This window comes from Epinephelus lanceolatus, chromosome 23, assembly GCF_041903045.1.
Source record: "Epinephelus lanceolatus isolate andai-2023 chromosome 23, ASM4190304v1, whole genome shotgun sequence".
Taxonomy (NCBI): domain Eukaryota; kingdom Metazoa; phylum Chordata; class Actinopteri; order Perciformes; family Serranidae; genus Epinephelus; species Epinephelus lanceolatus.
Genome location: NC_135756.1, coordinates 12,916,483 through 12,937,597, shown reverse-complemented (window position 1 = coordinate 12,937,597; position 21,115 = coordinate 12,916,483). Strand labels below are relative to the sequence as shown.

General features: G+C 43.6%; 1 protein-coding gene across 1 annotated transcript; it reads left to right on the top strand.

Moving 5' to 3' along the window:
* The first annotated feature begins 1,664 nt into the window (after positions 1–1,664).
* Positions 1,665–10,726, top strand: btg1 (B-cell translocation gene 1, anti-proliferative). Its single transcript, XM_033614481.2, has 2 exons — positions 1,665–2,165; positions 6,375–10,726. Exons 1-2 carry the CDS (start codon positions 2,021–2,023, stop codon positions 6,776–6,778), a joined length of 549 nt encoding a protein of 182 aa, XP_033470372.1. The 5' UTR covers positions 1,665–2,020; the 3' UTR covers positions 6,779–10,726.
* Positions 10,727–21,115: the final 10,389 nt, after the last annotated feature.

The following is a 21,115-nucleotide window of genomic DNA, read 5'->3' as shown; positions in this document are numbered from 1 at the left end:
CTGTGTGAAAGCTACAGCCAGCAGGATGGAAACATGGACGTGATGGGTGTGATGTTTTGATGACGTGTTATGTGTGCAACCTGCCCCTGAGAGATTTAAAAGCAGCTAGAAGCAGTTAGCAGCTCGAAGAGGAAGAAGAGCAGCTGGAAATATCCTTGGAGGGTAAGGAGACCATGAGATACGGAAGCTCCTTACCCTCCAAGCAGAGAGCAAGAACAGACGCCACATATGAGGGATGTAAATGATTGTCATTGCCATGTTAATGCCATCGTTTTTGTTCACAAAGCACTGCCAACACGTATATTATATGTCACCCAAGAGGACGATGCTGTTGTGTTGCATGTCGCACCACGATGCCGGCATACCAGCATGATGTCTAAAATTACACACTGGGGCGGCATCATGCTGCCTTTGTTTGGTTTTGTGTAAAAATGCAAAGGTGGCATAAAGAAGGGACTTGGTAGTGGCTTTATATCGTGATCGCTATGATAAAAAGGGCCAGCTGCAGCACAAAAAAGGAGGAGGACACTGAAAAAAGATGCTGGAGCTATACGCCCTCTCCACATTGGGACATTGGGAACAACTGACAAAAACACTGGTGCCCAGAAAGAAACCAAATAAACCCTTCGGACTGTTTGAAAAGTCATTGTGACAAAGCTGAAAGCAGGTTTTTTAGTTCATGAACTGTTGAAGTTTTGGGGTTACGTGGTTTTCACAGGACAGTTTTCACAACAATTTAATTTTATACTAAGTACCCATCACATGAGCTAAACAGTGTGATGTGTTTTTATTTTGTAGGTTTTTGTGCCTGTATTAGACACAGCAGAGGGGGAGAGACGTGGGGGAGGGAATGAGACAAAGGCAGCTGGTCAGCATGCTAAACTCCTACAGGCCGTCAGGACGACCTGCTGGAATGTTTTCTGCATGGAGGATGGAAAAGGAGGAGGAGGGCTTCTTGCCATTCAAGAAAATCAAGACAGATTTCGGCCCACACAATCCAAAACCTACTAATTTAAAATGTTGATACAAACTGTTTTTTTGGAAAATGTAATTCTCGACTTTGTCTGTTTTGGTATAGCAGATTTTAGGCGAGCCAAAGCTAGTTTAAATTTTCAGCACATTTCATACACAAAGGGTACACTTAAAAGATAAAGAAATTACACACCTAGTTCCCCCATGAAGGTTTTGTTTTAATTAAACTGAATTAAATCACATTTTTATGAGGAAATGGGTGCACACAACATACTGACACAGTCAATTAAAGATTCATTCATAACTTTCTGTGTAGGCCCAGTTGAATATTGCAATAATAATGTGTGGTTATGACAAAATCCCACGAGAGCCACTGGTGTAGGCCCACATTAAACTATATTTCCTGTCAGCACTTGGTTTCACATTGAGTTTTGATATAAAAGAAAAGCAAGATAGTTTTAGGTGCTGCTGCAGATTCCAACTTCTATGTGTTTTCTTTGTTGTCCTTTGCTTTTGTTTCCTTTCCTCCGACAGCCCCTGAACGCAGCGCGGCTTCATGCTGGGTATGCGCCTCTGTTTATTTTCAGAGCGGTGACGCGGCCGCCGCACTCCGCCTATATGTGGCTCGTCAGACGGAGGCCGGGCCGGGATTGGTGAGCTGTTGTTGCTGTAGCAGCTTGTGTCGGAGCCGTGGGGAGGGAGGGGGCGCTATATAAAGCCGCTGCGCCGCTCCAACAGCCTCACTCTGGAGGTGGAAAGTACCAGTGGAGGGTCGGTAAACGTGGCATCAAGGGACCTCCCCCAACCCCCCCTGTATTTACCAACAACAGGCGTCTATTTCCCAACACTGTACCGTCCTGGCGCACGGACTCGCTCTGAATAAAACTCCCCTCTACCTCGAGAAATAAATGCCAAGAGAAACAACACAAGAGCCAACAGATAAGGACCCCTGCTCGGAAGAAGTGGAGCGCAAGAGTCGGACAAACACGTAAAGAAAAAACAGAAAACACCAAGAAAAGCGCACGGATCGTCGCCGTTGCCTTTCTCAATGCATACCCTTTGTGCCCGGGGAACGATGAAACCAGAGATCAGCGCCGCCGTGGGATTTCTGTCGAGATTTCTGCGGGTAAAAGGACACGTAAACGATCGACAGGTCCAAACATTCAGCCAAAGCTTACAGGACATTTTGGCAGGTAAGGAAACCATAAATTATCCATTTTACGCACACAAAATACCACCTTTAAACACGTCATATTATAATCTACACTCCAACATATTTAATTTAGCGTTTGTTGCAGCATTTGCAGTTTAGAATCAGCTTTTAATCGGGTTGAGAATGACTCAGAAGAAGCCTTTCTTTGTTCTCCCTAAGTATCACTATCAGCGCTGCTGACGCGCACCACTGTTTGCGCACGTCGGAGAGGGAAAAAAAACAACCGACTATAAACACAACCAGTGATCTAACACCGTCGGTTTTGGATTGAAATAGTATGATAGTAAATATTTTTCTCAAAAATACAAAATGAGGCAGTTGGATGAGTTACTTTGTTTGGACTAACACGAAGAAGAAGGAGAGTAGGAGGAGGAGGGGGAGGGAAAGAAGCTCAAACAAGGAAGTGTGCCTCAGTCGATAAAGCTCTCAGACAACTGAGCAAAACAGCCCCCAGTGATGCTGCTCAATTACGTAATGCGTTGGATGAAATAGGTTAATAATGAAAAGCACCTCGAATTTAATTAAAAAAAACTCCAACACAGGTATTAATAGGCTAGAATTTGCAGTTTTAATACAAAATATGTAATAGAAAACATCATATTTGGCGACTAGTGTGTGTTTCAGTGTGTGTTAATGCCCTTTATACACACATTTATACGCCTTTGTGTAGGATTTACATTGAGACCATGCAGTTACATTTTAATTGGCACATTTTCAAACACTCACTATTTACAGTGAATGCAAATCATTTTCTTGCATGTATCTTTCAGGAAATTCAGCCTTAACATCCGCTTTTAGTTTCACCCTACTTTGAGTATTATAATTGTTTGTGAGAACAGAGCTGCTCGGGGATTGTGTGTCATTTCCTGCTGTAAACACATTCCAGCCTCAGAGCTCTAAAGCTGCTATACATCTGCCTTGCTCCATCGACTAAGCAGATGACCTACATTTTCCCAATGAGGAGCTCAGTGATAAACACTCTGTACTTTGCAGGATGCCAGTAAATACAAAAACATTTGGGAAAAGTATTTCTATAATGAGAATATAGCATATTTTCTTTATGTGAGGCGGAAAAAGAACAATACAAAACCATTTGGTGCCAAAGATAGGCTGTAATTTGATTTAGGAGGGCTTATAATTGCCTGTGTGAAATGATGTTGATTTTTTAGGGAGGAAATTTTAAGCCACATTCACAAAAAAATGTCCACGCGAGCTCGAATCCACGTCTGTTTGTAAACAAGACAAAAGTTGGGAGCTGAATGGAGTCAGCTCCGAGGCCTGTGAGTGGGGGATGGGTTGTTTTTTTTCTGGTGGGCGCCTATAGGAGGACATTAAAGGTGGAGGCGGCGTAATCGGGGAGGAAATGGAGGGGAAATCCACTGGAATGAAATGTAACCCTCCCTGTGTTTAGTGGACATAAACATTAATTATAACAAGCGGGTTTTGTAGCTGATTCTCATCTAATTAAAGGTGAAATGTCTCGTTTTTGAGCACGGGGCAGAAACAAAAGTGAGTGTGTTGTATCTTGTGGGGGCTCGTTGCCGCTAAACTAGGCCAGCCAGAGCTCTTTTGTTCAGGGAAACATCACAATCACTCACTATTGTGTCTGCGGGCTGAAAAGCTGGGTGCCTAGCTCCTCTTGTTTGTGCTGAGCGAGGGGAAGTTGGTCCCTGTGACCAGATTGAAATCACGATCGTTGCGTAATTGTATAAAGCAGAGCTTCGGTTCTCCTGTTTATCACTGGAGGCATGATTTGACGAACTTCCAGTAAACAAATGGAATGGAAAATACCTAAGGAGCCGGCGGATAGGGGCCAAAACAGAACATCTTACGTTCGTTCTCAAACTCTTAAGGTTAAGCGCACACTTGTCTGCTTACTTCATCGTCCCCCTGTTTGTCCCCCCCCCCCCCCCCCCCCCTTCCTCCTGTGTGCCCTCGTTTTTAAGAATAGGCCCTGCTGAGCTGATCCTTCCCCAGCTGCTCCAGGGTTTGAAGGTATAGCAGTCTTTGTGGCTCAGTCCGAGGCTGAAAGATCATCCAGCCTCTTGTGCTCTTTCACCTGTGCCAGCCCCTCCATTAGCTCAGCAGTATACAGCCGTCAGTGATAAGACAAAGGGGAGGGAGGGGGGTTATTATCCTGTGGATGCATACAGGTGGCCTCCGGGCCCCTGACCTGAATGCTGGCCTACTTTGCTTCCCCTGTTTTTCTTAGGCCACAATAAAAGGTAGCATCAATGGGAATTCAGTATGGATGTCAGTAAATGAGGGGTAGGTGTGTGTCAGGAGAGAAAAGAGTTAAAAAACTACCCTCAAAAGAAAATTCAAGTTTTTACGTGCTGAAAGTGAACTTGCAAGGAAAGACTGAGCCATGTTTTACTTCCTCAAACACTCGCTCACACACTCAACAGTCTCATTTTCCTCTCATCATCTTAACCACTAAACTGCCTGAAGCACACCATGAGCAGTGTCACCAGTTTCACTGCACTGCCAGAAAAACTTCCACACAGACAAGAAGAAAAAAGAAAAATAGGGTTCTGTCCCTTTTAGAGGCGGAGCCAGGCATCCCAGATGGCTGGCTGGGACTTCGACACTTTTGGTGTTTTTTGTTCAGCCAGTCATGGGAGACTTTGTGACACTGACGACGGCGGCCAGGGGAGGGATTGTGCAATTCAGTGGCCCTCTTTTTGTCACGTAGGCCCAGGGTGCCGCTGGCCGCCTGTTTATGGCTGCTTATCAGGCCTCGAACAGGTAGTGTTGTTTTTCTTTCTTCTCCTGCTGCAACTACACCCTGTGCTAAAGTCTAGATAAGAACATTTAGTGTTTTAGAAACTAAACCAGCCAACCCTGACATTTGTAAAACATCCACAGGAACAGTTCGTCACTACAGCAATAACACACCCACAGTAAATAGATTATAATTCTCTTCATACAACAATAGTTCTATGTAGCAAATTAAAGTTAATGCTTTTTCCATAATATATTTATTTTGACAAGTCCGATCATATCTTGTTTTATAACCACCTAAGTTGCCTCCTGGCCAAACAGCAACACACGAGATTAAGATCTACTCTTCGTAATCGTAATCATTAAGCCTGTTCTTATTTAACAGTTGGAGACAACCCAGATTTTTTTAACTCACTCAGACAGGCAGTAATGATTTGAGATAAAAAAAAAAAAATTATATGAACCTTTACAGATTTTAATCATAACCAATATAACAAACAGGATGTATCACACATTTCTCATTGAGTTTGATTTTCTTTTTATGGTGCTCCCGTCTTTAAACAGTTTTACAACCATCATGTGTCAAGTAAATCACCAGGACCCGTTAAAGACAAAGTACAGTCTGTCTGCTTCCTGCTTCGACCTTTGTACACCCTCAGTGAGCTGCAGACTCTCACCTGCACAGCTGTTATACACAGTTTCTGTGTATAACAGTGGTGCTCCTAAAGAGGGAATGGGGGGGCCAAGGCGGGGAGGGGGGGGGGGGGGGGGGGCAAGGCTGACAAAATAATTGGAGGCAGATGTTGCTGTCTTTAAGAGGCCGTGGTGCACATGTTTGTTAAGCTAGCTTCAAGGCAGTGGTATCGTCTGATACTGCACACCCTAAGGCATCCCTCAAGGGCAACTATGTCGACATAGCTTGTTGGGAAGAAGACTAAATAATGCTTCAAATTGAGACTAATTTTGGCGAGGGAGCAACTCGCGTAGCCATTTTTATCTTGGTCCCTTGAACCGTCACCTTGAGATATCTGATTAAAAATTGGTTCGATTGGTACCCACAGATCTCCCCTAAGTTTGAGGGTTGTTCCTAGTAAACAATTTGATCTTAACAATAAATGTACTCCTTCAAATTAAAGCTCTATATGTGTCTTATTAAGGAAAGTAGAACAATGAATCGCCCAACACATGCACATCATATATCAGTATGTGATTCCTTAACTCTCCTAAACTTGCTATACACTTCAACAGCATCGGCGAATTCTTGAAATCCAGTCATGGCTTTTGGTTTTCAGTGGCTACCCCTATGAAAAATTTTCCTTGGGCATCACTGGCGTCCCTTTCTGGACCTACATCAGTGCATATGACGTAATTTTGCCCACATTACATGTTATCACAAGCTGCCCGATGGTTATCACTCCAAAGCTAAACTTTCTCTCTGTCCTCTCTCTTCTGTTTATCCCTGCAGAGCAATATAAGCACCACTGGTTCCCAGACAGGCCCTGCAAGGGTTCGGGTTACAGATGCATCCGTATCAACCACAAGATGGACCCACTGGTGGGGCAGGCGGGCCAGCGCATCGGCCTGACCATCCAGCAACTCTACCTGCTGCTGCCCAGTGAGCTCACGCTCTGGGTGGACCCCTTCGAGGTGTCCTACCGCATCGGCGAGGACGGCTCCATCTGCGTCCTGTATGAGTCGCAGCCCTGCTCCGTAGGAATGCCGACAATGGCCACCGCCAGTTCCCCCTCAGGAAACAGCGGGGTGGTGAGCCCCATGGTGGACAGTCACATCAGCTGCAAGGAGGAACTGATGGTGCTGGGCAGAGCCAGTCCCTCCAAAGCCTACAATATGATGACTGTGTCCAGTTAAAAAGGCACACACCGTCACCATCCCCGGCCTACTTTTGTTCAGGGTCACGTCGTGGCTGGTCAGATCGTGTGATCAGATCAGGGTGAGCCTTTTTAAAGCTAAGAATATGAAATGAAATAGTGAAAGAAGAAAAAAGAAAAAAAACACAGAGGATGTGGCCTATCGTCCAGGTGATGGAAACCTTGTAGGTTTGATATTTTTTACCCTCTCCCCCCATTATCATCTGTTCTGTTGTGTCATTGGATCAGCTGGGCACTCCGTTTTTCTAGGAGAGGCTTTGTGGAAATGGAACTGTTGGGGCAGCTAAACCAACCAACCAACCAACCAACCAACCAGGAACCCCCATGGAGACTGGCTCCCCTTACCCCCCCTCGACTGTAAACAACATGGTGATCAGCTCCATCTCTGAAGGGGCTATCCTTGACTTTGCACTTTCTTACTTGTGGTTACTATGGGTACACGTTCAACACACCACCGCAAAACACCAAACCCTAAATTGTAAGGAGTTTTTATCAGGAACTACCCCTTGAATTTCAAAATCCAGAGGTTATTCAGTTTGTTTTATTTCCTGGGCAGGGAGGAAGTTGGCGTTCAGACTGAGCCTTTCACAATCCAAGCTCAAGGTAAAGAAACACCCAATGAGAGCATCTCTATTTTCTATAAGACCCCCCTTTTTGGACCACAGGGAATTTCTTTATCTTGTAGCTGGAAAAAAAAGGCTTCCGGTCTCAACTTCTCCTCCTTCCCCTTTTTTTACCATCAACACGAGCCTCAGAAAACCTTCATCTCAACGGTCTGTCGGCCTGTATGTAAGTGCAAGTGGAATGTGTTGTGACACCTGTGGACACCGGTGTGTCCTGTTGCACTGTCGCCCTCACATCACCCATGTATGTGTAGCTTTGCGGGGGGAGGGCAGGGGATGCGTCTCCTCCCCCCTCCCCCCAAGTTAATGAATGTTGTTGAAAATCACAATCAAGTTCCTGTGTTGTTAATTTTGCCCCCTTTTCCCCCCTCCCACCACTTTGTCATCTCCTGCATCACCAAAATTCAAAGTGTAGCAAAAAAGGGGGGCCTCTTTTACCCAAATTTTGGTCATTTGGTGGCCCTGTTAGAATTGACATTGAATGCACTTTGACGTGAGATTGTGTGGGATGTGTACTTTTTTTTTTAAAAGGAGAAAATCGCCTGCATTCCATCCATTCGAATGTCATCTTTTCACGCCGTTTTTATTGCCCGCCCCAGATTTTTAGCCGTTTGTTCATACTGTAGCTCCCATGTCGGGGTAGACTCGTGTCTATTGAATCGGGAGTGTGCAACTCTGGATTTCAACTTTTTTTTTTTTACACTGTATTTGTGAACATTTCAGAGCTGTTGATTTTAGGCGGAGAGTATTTTTGGTGGTATGTTAGAAACATTCTGTCATCCGTTCATATGGCACTGTTCGCTCTGGCAGGATGCAGAGCTAAGCTGTTTCCCCCCTCAGACACACACAGATGGTGATTTGTGTTGCTGATAGAAAAAAAAAGTTAGTCTGAAAGGTCTGGACTAAGTGATGACTGTGTGAGACTTTGGCCAAAGGGAGGTCTGGAGCACCGACTGTTCAGAGATTAATTTTAACTTGAATTTAAAACAACAACACCAGGCCTTGTCAGCCTTCTATTTTTCATTTCTATTTCCAAGGTAAAAAGGAGACTTATGTGTGCAGTGGAGGTGCATTGCCTTACGAAGACCTCATTGTCATGAAGCCATTCGTGGTTTTTTAACTATGTTCAGGCTTACGTGAGCCGGCCTGGTTCATGTGCTGCCCGGACGCTCGCTGGAGGCGTCCATATTCCAGCCTGGCAGCTTCAAATCCCCCCCTCGCCCGGACGGGTGCGGGGGTTAGAGTGCCTCAAGTGCCACATATCACCCCTCAGCTCAGACCTCCTGTTCAGCCAAAAGCAAGCCAGCATGCTGCTAGCTGACCCCCTGTGGATGCAGGTAGACTTAATGTGACACATATCATCATCCATCACCGCGAGGAGCTGGGTAGAAGAAGGCGGGGATGGGGAGCTGGTGTGAGAGAGAGGGGGCCAGGGCCGGACTCTTTTTGTCCAGGGCAGCTAAAATCCCTCCAGCCCCCTCTCTGGACTTATTCAACATCCCCCCACCAAGTCCTCGACCCTCCCTCAGCAGTGATGGATAAAAAACAAACCAGCACACGCGCTTGGCGTGCACAAGCTGCACTAGGGGGGCTAGTGAGAGACGAGGAAACATGGATCAAAGATGAAGAATTGAGGGTACTAGGCCATTGTTTTCATCTCACTGGAATGCGCTGCACTTGATTACTGAGTTTGAGTAGCAACTTTGTTTACATATGAAAGGGTGTGATGGCTGTCTGACGTACCCCCATTTCACTCCTGGTTGTGGGGCTGATTGGTTAACAGCAAGCTGGAACAGATGCTGGGCCGGCTTCGGGCGCTGTTCGGCGCCTTAGCCGGCGGCCAAATCTGTCACGGCAGGCTGGTTCACCGCTCATCACCAGACCTATGGGTGTTTAAGCTCCCCTAAGCCTGAGAGGATCATGGGTAATAGAGCTATAGCCTTTGACGCACTGCAACCCCCTAACTCCCTTCCCCTGCTCTCTGCTGATACTCCCTTCAGCAATCTGTGAAAAGCAGTGATTCCATGTTGGCCAGATGGAGAGGAGCTCGCTGGGATGGGAGCCCAGAGCTTTCATGGTGGACACCCGTTTTAAAATCACGCTGCTCCATTATAGCTTTTTATGTCACGTGACAGGATGTTATGAGATTGGTCTATATTTCGGACACGAGGCGATCGTCTCGTCTCACTTTTCTCTTGATGTATTTTACAGTCACACTGGTAGATTTTCTCATCTTTCCACTCTGCCATCCCCATTTTCTCCTCTTCATCCTCTCTTTTTAAGAGGATTTTTAGTCTGGTGATCTAACCCACTTTTAACTGACCGTTTTTTTTAAAGCTACAAAAATGTCAAAAAATCCCCCTAGACACCTTCTCAACTGTACCACCACCACCACCACCACCCAAAATGGTTTAAGTCCTCAGTAATATTGATTATTTAAATGGCATCCATTCAGCTTGAGCGCACATAGGTTACAGAAATGTCGTGAGAGTGCTTTGAGTAGTCAGAGGTAAAAATAGCACATAAAATGCACTAAATATGTCAAGTTGAAGTTGTGTGACATTTTTTTTTCGAGACGCGAGGAGTCTCTCCTGGAATGTATTGCCAAACTCAGGCCTCGGACATTCAATAAATACCCGTGTGGAGAAGTTGTGCATGTTAAGACATGAAACAGGAAGGGAACAGCAGTTTCGTTGTTGTCGTTGTCGTCGTCAAAAATTGTCATCGATGAGTTGAATTATTGCCACTTTCACATTTGAGGTGTTTTACATATTGTAGAATGTATTGTAACTGTACAACATATGGTAGAGTACATAACATTACACATGGGAAGTGCCAATAATTGCTATCCTGAGGTGTTTTTAGATTTATTCCTTTTTGTATTTCATCTTTTAACATGGATAACGCTTTTCGTAAGTGAAGCCATTCGTGATGGGAGTGTTGGCAAGGACCAAAGTTGTTTTGGTAAAAAAAAAACTTAGTTTCCATGATCTGTAAGTGTAGACGTATCCTTTTGTTGTTTTTTTTTCTTTTCAGTTTTTCCTTTTTTTTTCTATTTACGTACAAAACCAGAAAATAGACAAAAAAATCTGAGCTTACCCAAGAAGAAAAGCTGTCTATCTTGTGATCTCATGTCAGTACATCTTTATCGTGTTCAGTTTCTTTTCCTTGGGTATGTTGTGATGAACTGCTGTAAATTTGTACAGTTCATGTAAATTGATTGTGCGGAAGTTGTACAGATTTCTATATTTTGGAAGAAAAGTTTTTTTTCTCTGTAATAAAAGATTTCCTATCTTGGCATCATATTCCCTGTGAGCTGTGTCATTATTTACTCATGAAGTTATGACTTCACAATCCTAAATCAAAGGCAAACACTCATATTTAATGGCAGAGGTGAGGCTAAGCCATTGTTTTGCAAGTCACGAGTAAGTCTGAAGTCCTAAACAAGTCACAATTCACTGTTTAACTAAAGTCATGGGAATACTAAATTAAGAAAAATTGTGAATGCTTTTTAAATTGTATTTATTTGTTAAAAAAGTGACTTAGCTGTTAAGCTAATGCTAGCTAAGTGTTAGCTTGCTAAGCCTGATGTTCTTTGTGCAAAGCGGTTGCATCTTCCTTCATTTCTGACCACAGTGTCGAATTTGTTCATGAATGAAATTATCTTCGATATATTTTTTTCAGCTGGTGATAAATAACGTTAGCTTGTTGTGTCCTGCAACTTGACCACTTTTTTTGGGATCGGCTCAAACACAGTGGACCTGTGGAATTAAGTGTCGAGCTGCGGGTGTGAAAATCCATCGAAATATGTGGTAAATCCATGGAAAGAGAGTCCATATATATAAGTACAAAAATACTTGGTATTTGGGTATATGGATAGTTGATAAGCTCTCATTAATGTACATATTGCTACTCTAGTTAGGAAGCTTAAAGTGAAGATTGGCTTTTATTTCAGAAATTAGTCCTGTTGTACTTTCAGTGATAAGAAAAATTTATGGAAGCTACTTTTCTGTCTGTGATTGATTACGATGACATTTTGTATATGTATAGAACCTCCATTTTACGTAGCCTTGATTCAGTGTACCATGCATTTCAACATTTTAATACAAATGCAGAGTCACTTACAGGGCAATATTGGGCAAACTTCCGGCCTACCTCTGCACCCTTCTGTGTGTCAGCTCTGCTAGTTACCAGATACACTCCTCCAGGTGGTTGCTTTTCAATGTACTGCGGGTATTAACAACTGCATTCTCCTACTACACACCTTGGAAATTCTAAAATTAGAAACTCTTAGGGTATCATAAAGAATGGTGACAGAGACATGTGCTTGTCTTTCTTGAGAGGCCGCTATGTTTGAATAGTTGTTGTTTTATTGTGGATTTTTGTATTACATGTTGTATTTATTGCATTTTAAATGAGTTTTGATTGGCTGCTACCTTGGCCAGGACTCTCTTGTAAACAGATTTTCAATCTCAAAGGGACTTCCTGGTTAAATAAAGGTTAAATAAATAAAAATAAATAGATAATAGCGTTAACATTAGTTGTTTCAGGAAAGGAAGGGCCTTGAATCATTTTCATGGCACACTTGCTAAACAGCATACTTTTTAATGTTTGGGCTCGGAGGAAAGTATGAAGTATTTTCCAATCAGCCACGAGTCATCAGTGTTTAACTCCAAGTTGAGTTGCAAGTCGTTTTTGATTTTGTCTAAAGTAATCACATTTGTGACTCAAGTCTGACTCATTTGACTCCAGTCCACTCCTCCTGAGGCTTGTACTTTGCATTTAATGGTTTACCTGAAGGATGATCTCAGACTGTATCTTACACAGCTCGAGCCACACAGACCTAACCCCTCATGCTGTGGCTCCACTGGGACCTGGATTGGAATTTGACCTCCCAGTCTTTGAGGACTGAGTGAACCATCTGTGCTGAAAGGACTGGAGAGGAGATCAAGTCAGCAGTTCTTCCTCATGAACATTCGTCCCTCTGTTTGGACAGTGAGCTGAAGAGATTTTAGGTCACACGTTCTATAAGCACATTATCCTGCTGCACAGCTGACTCTGGCTCTGCTGCTGAATTTGATTCAAAAAGAAAAAAGGGACTGAAGCTCAAATGGTGCTGTAATTTGTGTTTAAACAAACAGGCAAACTGAGGAGATTTGCTTCACTGATGGACTGGATGACTGTCAGTAATAATGATGCAGCTCCATATTTTGGGAGTAGCTGTGGAACATTTCATAAGCCCTGTGCTGCTTTCCCTTAAAAGGACTGCTGCCGGCCCTGATCAGTAAATCCAATCACTTCACGTCCAAATGCACATGATGTTTTTGGACATTTGGAATATAACTCAGTGCTCCATGCTCTGTCCAAATGGAACTGCCTGTGCTTCCACCTCTTAAATGATAGGATGCGACAGATGGTACTGTTAGCAAGGATTCTGTCAAAATCTGCCTCCCCCAAAAAAAGTGCTAACTCTGCCAGGGCACCAATATGCACAATAACGCTGCACCCGAACCAGCTGACTCTGCAAAACCCACAGTCTGGATTAAGACTGCAATCCTTTGCAGCACTATGAATCCCCCAGGTTGCTTAGCAGCAGGCGGAAAAAGAAAAACATTTGGCTCGTTTTGTCACAGACAAAGGAGGGAACGAGAAGAGCTGGTTTAGCAGGAGCCGAGGGCGTGGGGGGCGGAGGGCACCGAGAGGGAAGGTGACTGGGCTTGTGTTTAAGTCGGGCTTTAACTCTGTAAACACTGACAAGCACGAGGCCTCGGCAGCTGGGGAGTGTGGGTATTGTAGTTTAAATAGGACTGAAACCTCTTTGACAGTCTCAAGTAATTTTAGACATATTTTGGTGCAAATTCTCTGTGCCGCCTACGGCTAAAGTTCCCCATTCAATCTATAAGGAAGCAGGTCAAAGATTCCCAGGGTGTGCCTGGCTGTACGGCCCAGTGTGGTTTCTTCTGTAGAAAAATATCATCTGGGAGGAAGTGAATAAAGAACCATCCAACAGTAACACAAAGCACAAGTGATCCAGATTTAACAGGATTTTGCAATTCTCCCTGGACGGAGTTTTGCAATGACTCATTTGAGCAAGATGTTTTAACACGTTATTCATCTCTGAAAAGCAAGAAGGCGATGTGCTGAGGCAGAAATTTATCATTTTGATTTTATAAATATTTGATAGCTGGTGGAGCATGTGAGGAGATTTTTGCATAAATATGCCCCTAAATGTTTTTTAAAGGCTCAATCCATACTTCAGTTCAATTTAAAATGTACTTAAAGGCACACTGTGTGAGATTTAAGGGCATTTAGTGGTATAGAGCAGTGAGGATGGCAGATTTAAACCGTTGAATTCCTTTAGCGTTCATTGTTCAGGAGGTTTTTAAAGGGAGCTTAATTATCCACAGAGGTCTCTTCCTCTGTAAAACAAATAAATCAGGTGATTAAAACCAGTCAAAACACTGAATAAAACAGTTTCACATAACAAATCAGTGTTTTTTCTATGCAGTTTGGCATGTCGCAAACAGGCCACTTGCCCAGGGCTCGCTAATGTGTGCTTGCCTTTTTCCGATCCAGCCATTCAGGAGATTTTTACTCCGATCTGAAATATCCACAGAGGGCTCTTCCTCTCCAAAACAAAAGGACACGTGGATTTGAAAGCAGTTTCATGTTAGAAATCTGTGTTTCTCTGACACTGTTAAGCATGTTGGATATGGGCTGCTAGCTCAGCACCTGCTAATGTGTGTTCATCTTTTCTCTCTATTAACTTAAGATCCAGATGTTAAGGAGGTTTTTACAGGGAGACAAATTATCCGTAGAGGTCTCGCCCTCTCCAAAACAAATGGACAAGATGATTAAAGCCAGTCAAAAGACAGAATCAAACAGTTTCATGTTAAAATTCTATGTTTTTTCTATGCTGTTTGGCATGTCACGAACAGGCCACTGTAATTCAGGAGGTTTTTACCATGATCTGGACTATTCGCAGACAAATTTTCCTTGGTATTTTAACCACTACACTGAAACACTGAATAAAGCGGTTTCATGTTACAAATCAGTGTTTCTCTGACGCTGTTCAGCACATCGGATATGGGCTGCTAGCCCAGCACCTGCTAATGTGTGCTCACCTTTTCTTTTTGTTAACTTAAGATCCAGGTGTTAAGGTCTCTTCCTCTACAAAACAAACAGACCAGGTGATTTAAACCGGTAAAAACAGTAAATAAAGCAGTTTCACATTTAAAAAATCTTTATTTTTCCTATACTTTTGTCTGCTAATGACTGTGGCCAACACAAAAATGCAAAAACATGAAAATGCAAATGGTCCTATTTAGAACCAGTGTTTGGTTTGTCCATTCTGGGCTACTGTAGAAACATGGTGGAGCAATATCCCATCCAACATTTGTAAGTGGGGCCCATGTGGGTAGTAAATGAACTGAAAATGGGCCCTATATCAGACTGTCCAAGGGTTCTATAATGGAGCCATGCCAATTGCCCATGAGTGGTTTTACTCAAGTGGGCCCAAGATAAGATGCCAATTTTGGGCCCACACCCACTTGGTCCCCAGGTAGCCGTAGCATAACACATATGGGGGTAAACCTACCCATGTGGGCAACCGGCATGGGGCCATTGTGGAACCCTTGGGCAATCCCATATAGGCATTTTAAGCTCATTTACTAACCACATGGGGCCCACATGCAAATACACAAAACACAATTCTTATTTTCAGGTGATTATACACTAAAGAAAACATACTTTTTATATTTTATTCCATTTCTGCCAATATCTCCCCCTAAATCCCACACACTGGACCTTTAATGCAGGCCAAATTGTGGAAGTTAATTTCACTACAATTTCACGTAAATTATGAGGTGTAAGAGATCAGCATAAATTTCTTCTTACAATACTAAATCAATTCACTTTCTTCAAACTCTATTGCAGCGGATGTCAGAGTATCACCAAATTGCACTGGAGTTTCAGCTTGGCACTGATGAAACAGCAGTGTAATATTTTCTGCCCTCCTCTCCCACTCACATAGCAACAGAGGTCACCCTGCAGAGATGGTTTGATTAGGTAGAAACTTCTGGAAGGTGTGGCTGATTACCAAGGAAAGATAAGGAGAACAGTCTATTTAGGTCTGACACACTAATGGCTTGGAATGATAAACAAGAAGTCAGGCCACTTCAGTCTGAGTGAATTTCCACTTAGATTCACATTTTTATGACACGTCAGCTTCCTCTGTACTCTGTCCTGCTGTCCTCCGAGTCTGTGACAACATTTATGTACGCCGAGTCTGTATGCTGTGTACGAGCAATATGTTACTGTCTGAGAACAAAGGCACAGTGAGTGACAGCATGAGCTTGGTGTGTCTGCTAACAGGGGGGAGGCAGACATCTGGGACCCGCTTTATTGCCAGCAAGATGACAGGGTAGCCCTCCTGCAGAGTGTGTGCGTGTGTTTCTGCTCCTAACAAAAGCTACGCCGCAGCTGCATAAGTCACACAGAGAATATGCCTCACACAGTGGGCTTTGTGTGGGTTTGGGCTACTTCTCAAAGTCAGGTGTAGGGGTGAGGAGGCATCAACAACCAGTCTGATTTAGCTACTTTATCATGCAAACAAAAAAAATCTTTCCTTGGTGTGAACTCTTATCACTTGTGAGTCCTTAGCCAAATATTTTATGATCTGTTCCACTGAAACCCGCAGCTGTGCAGCGCTCCAGTGTGTTTTTCCACAGGGTTTCCACGTTATTAGTATCCTCAAGAGTGTGTGCGTCATTCAGAAAGCCAAGGACAAGTTGATTCCTCTTTGAAACAGATCCCTGCCCTGCCTGTATGGGTCTCCAGAGTATAGAGCCCATACCAGCTATCTCTCTCCTTCCCCTCAGGGCACTATTCATCCTCAGCCCTGACATCTGCTTTGCCCCTGCTGCACAACGCCCTTCCCGCCAGCATCCATACAGGGACAATGAGTGAAATAGAAGACAGTGGGGACAAAGACGTCCAGCTTGGGATGATCACGTCACTAGTGCTGGGTGGACTGACTCAAGGAAGGGTTTGTTTTGTTCAGAGATAACTGATATACCGTAAATACCATTTCATTCTTTCTTTTAAACACCGGATGTCACTTATTTGAGATTCTTTAAAAATGGAAACACTGTGTACGTGAATATACAGTGTCTGTCCCTTACTTTGTTATGGCACCACATACTTTTATTGTTACTTGTAAATAGTAGTTTTGGTATGCATTTTGTAGATAAAACAGTCTAGCTCCTAGCAAGCATAAAGAAGCATATTATGCTGCACGAAATCTGTACTAAGGTAGTTAGTTGCCTGATATTCAGACAGAAGGTACAGTAGTTGTTACAGAGTTGTGTCTACATCCTACATGTCCTACAGCATCAGGTTCCATTTCACAGTATGCAAGCAGCATGCTTTTCTGCCTATTCCGACCCACAGTCCTCTCCACAGTGGAGGATACTTCACATCGACTGAGCAGCAGACAGATGACAGCTCATTGACCGCTCATTGACAGCTGACAGAATGACAGATGACAGCCATCTGAGTGTCCTGTGACCAGTATTAATAGGAGCAGGATCAAAGGTCAAGGCGCAATGTAATAGCGTAGTATGTCCCAGTTGTATGTATACTCCATGCAGCAGTGTTGTTCTTGGTTGTGAGATACTATTCAGAACCAGGCATCTGTCTCTTGACAGCACTGACCTTTGAGGAAACAGAGAGTCCAAAATGCAGGAAGTTATTGTATCTTATTATGCTGCACCATCCACTAGTATTAAACCCTGCTCTGCTAAAGTAGGTTTTAAACTGATCCAGAAAAGAGACATGGTTGACAGATATTTATGAGACAGGGATCAAAAACATCTTCTGAAATTATTACCGTATCAACTGGGCAACTGTTTTATTAAGGCCCTGACACACCAAACTGACGGTCAGCCGTGGGTCAGTGTTGGTCACTGTTCTGTCACACTAGTCCTACACCAGTGGCCTTTGTCGGCCAGTGAGGAAAGTAAACAAACGGCTAAAGTCAAGAGGGCTTCAGATCAAAGCAAACTTGTTGTATAATGGAAGATTATTTTTCTTTAGACAAGGAGCTCTTTAGCAGAAATGTTGATGGTTTGTGTTATTGTTCACTGGCCCTTGGTAAATATGCTTTGCTCTTTCAACACTGGATTGTGTTGTTTATGCGCTAATGGGCTAACTAGCATCATGACTGTCTTCTGGTTCCCTTTTTGAGTGACAATTACAGACTACCGCCACCTGCCGATGTGGAGAGTTATTTCCTCTCTTGCATCTTATTGTATTGCATTTCTCAAAGTCGGACTAACACATCTAGAAAATGTGAGGAGTTGAATCACTCCTACATGTATACAGTCAATCAACTGGCTCAGGCGCTCTGTGCATGCTCCACATTTTCTGCCCCGGGCTTTGACCCGGAAGTCAAAAGCACTACATGCGTAACAGAAGAAGATGCTTGTAACAATATGGTGAAATCTACATCCAGAAGTGTCCATTTTTGGAAGGACAAATGCACAGAGCTGTAAAATTGTCCACCATGGTATCAGTTTGCTGCTAGCTAACTGTAGCAAACACATTTGTCAGTTGTTTGGTTTGGATTGTTAGGTCAACCAGAAAAAGGTCCAAAACAAGCTGAAAGGGGGCATAACACCACCTATCGTAGTGGAGTCGGACATACTTTGGTCAATAAATCGATTCCCCTTCCGTGCTTTTATAATTGGACAAGGACAGGAGTCCAGTAAATGGCCTAGCCGAGCTGCAACTGTATCTCGACTTAACTGTGCATGTGAATGTTTAAAGATGTTGAATGACTGGACTGTTTGACTGTCAGGTGATCTCTGGGGAGAAAGATGCTGCTTGTGTTGCAAATTGCCTCCTTGAATTTTGTGTTCATACATAATGCATGCAAACAATGTAATGTAAAGTGTGTTTTGCAGCAGCTTCTGGGCGGTGAGACGTCCGTCACTACTGTATGCCTTCTTTGAGCTAGCTAGTTGGGTCTTATGTGGAGTAAAGATATCTTTTCATGGCAAGTGACTGAAAGAGATAAAGTAAGAACATGTGATTTGATTCGTATCTCTTCACGGTCTATCTTCAGCAACTTCCTCATTCCCTCTCTCCTTTCTTTAAACAGAAATAGATCATCTCATTACTCACCCTCCTTATCTCCCTCTCAGGTTATGTCTGCTCTTTTTCCCCAGATTCCTCTCATATCACTCGTTCACCCCCTCTGTCCCTCCCCTCCTTCGTACCCTCTCTAACACCTCGCCCTCCATCTATCTTTATCCCTCCTTCTCCAGGCTGCCGGTGTCACCTATCAGCTCACACTCCTGCAGCCGAGGAGTTCATTCCAGAGTCTGGCATCGGGCCTTATTGGGGTAAGGTGAGGGGGCTCCCAGTGGGAATCATGTGATAGAGTGTGTCTCTGTATGGACAGCAACTGTGTGTTTCCGTGGCTGGTATGTTAGTGTATCTGACTGAGAAAGAAAAAAAGGGTAAAGCAGTCCTAAAGTATTCCGTGAATTTTCTGCATAGGAAACCGATTGTTGGAGCACTTCCAAAGCTTTGATGGGCTTGGGGTGCTTTAGAAAATTTCTGGTTCTTTGATACAAACTCATAAAAACTTAAAGAGAAGTCAATACGGATTCCAGTGAGCATTTTGGTAAGAGACATGCAACAAATGCTTTGTACAGACAGAATAAAACTAGGTCACTTATGAATGAATTCAGAAGCTATTTTGTGCCAAATTGCAACAGCAAGACGTTTTGACACAGCTCTGATTTGCCATTCTGATTGGCGTCCTTCTCCATAGCGGTGGTGGCGGAGGCTCAAGAGAATCATAGTGTTTAAAGCTGTTGGCCATACCAAACAGGATTTCTTAGTAATGAAACTGAAATAATTAAATTAACATCCATAACTTAAATCTATAGTACTGCTATAGGAGCTGTATGCGACATACAGAGCGCATCTATAGACCCGTTTACACTACCTCTTCAAGGCTGGAATTTCACGCTGTTATGCCGCCTCGCAGCTCTGTATAAAAGGTACAATGGAATGGGGTAACAGAGTGGTCTCGCCTTTAAGCCAGCATCGGAGGTAGTAATGGCGCCGAAACAACCTCTGTATAAACAGGACAGTTGGCAGGATGGGATTGTATTAATGACGTGTCATATGTGCAACTCACCACAGGAGATTTAAAAGGTAGCTGTTAGCAGTTAGCAGCTAACTCAAAGGAGGAGACCAGCGGCAGAAAATGTCCGCAAATTGGCAAAACAATGGAGGTGCGGGAGCTCCTTACCCTCTGAGCAGAGAACGAGATCAACAGCCAGATAACAACAGCTACAGTGTTAACAGTGTCAATGTGGGAGCGAGAGAGGGTGGGCATTACGTTTCTGCAACGATACCGCTGCCACTGTGGGTTGGGACGGAGTTATCAGTGGTTACCACAGTATGTGCGCAGTGCTGAATGGCAAAGATTAGCTAGGGACGAGCTAACTGCTGATTAGTTGTCTTGCTTTGGTCCGAATCAGGGACTGATTTTGTTACGAAGGTGCATAATTGCCTAGAGTTGGTTCGTGTTCTCACAGCAGCATTTACAAGCAGACCAGATCAAACGCCTTGTGTGAGGAAGCTGCTCTTGATTGGTCAGAATTTTCATGTGGGAAAAATCTAGGAAGTAAACAAAATGTTGAAGAAGAGTACACTTGCAAGATAAATGTGACACTTTCTAATGTCACAATGGAGGGACAACTACGCAGGTTGATTTTAGCGCTGCTCATCGTGGACTATATTGCTGTCATTGTTCATTTTAGTCAAACCATACAGTTTGAAAACGAGGCGCGGCTCCAACTAGAAAACAATGTTTTGATGCATTGGATGTGCTGAATGTGCATATTAAGGCAGTACAGGAGGAGGTGCACATTAATAATCCTCCAGGACTGTAACATGCTCATGTTAAACCAAACAATGTGTCATGTGACTGCAGTTGGTTCAGATCCAGGTCGGAACACGTTCTCACCACAAACAAACCGCACCAGGGTTCGTTTGTAACCGGACTGAGACCACCTCTTCAAGAAGGTCGGTCTGGTTGTTTTGGTGCGCACCCGAGTGTGACTGCTGTGTTCACACCTGCGGAAACTAACCGCACTTAGGGGGCAAGTGAAAGCACCCTTAATGCTCTGATGTTCATATTTAGCCCCTTTAAAGGAGTTTTTTGGTGCTTAGGGGGTGCGGAACAAGCTTTGAACACAACATCAACCTTATAAAGTTGCTACAGCTAGCATGTTAGCAATTGGTTGCCTTTTTACACATCCAGCACACACAGAGCAAAATTAGCATTCATTATTTCAGTCATGATTTTAGCTTCCAGATGAATGCAAGTCTAATATTTAGTCTCCTTTTATTTTTGCGTTGGCCTCCACCAACTCCGTAGGGAAATATCTGGCTCATTAGCAGCTCAATAATGGCTAATGAAAAAAATGAGGCTAAAGAGAGCAGTGATGCCGAACCAAAACAGTAAATTAGAGGGCCATAAAACCAAAACAATTAGCTTAGAGATGCTAAAATGCTCCATAGAGCTGAGGAGAACTGCAGAGTTGGGCAATTATTCTCTGTGGGTTCATCACTACCACGAACCCCTCAGACATTACACTTAGTCATTTAATCCA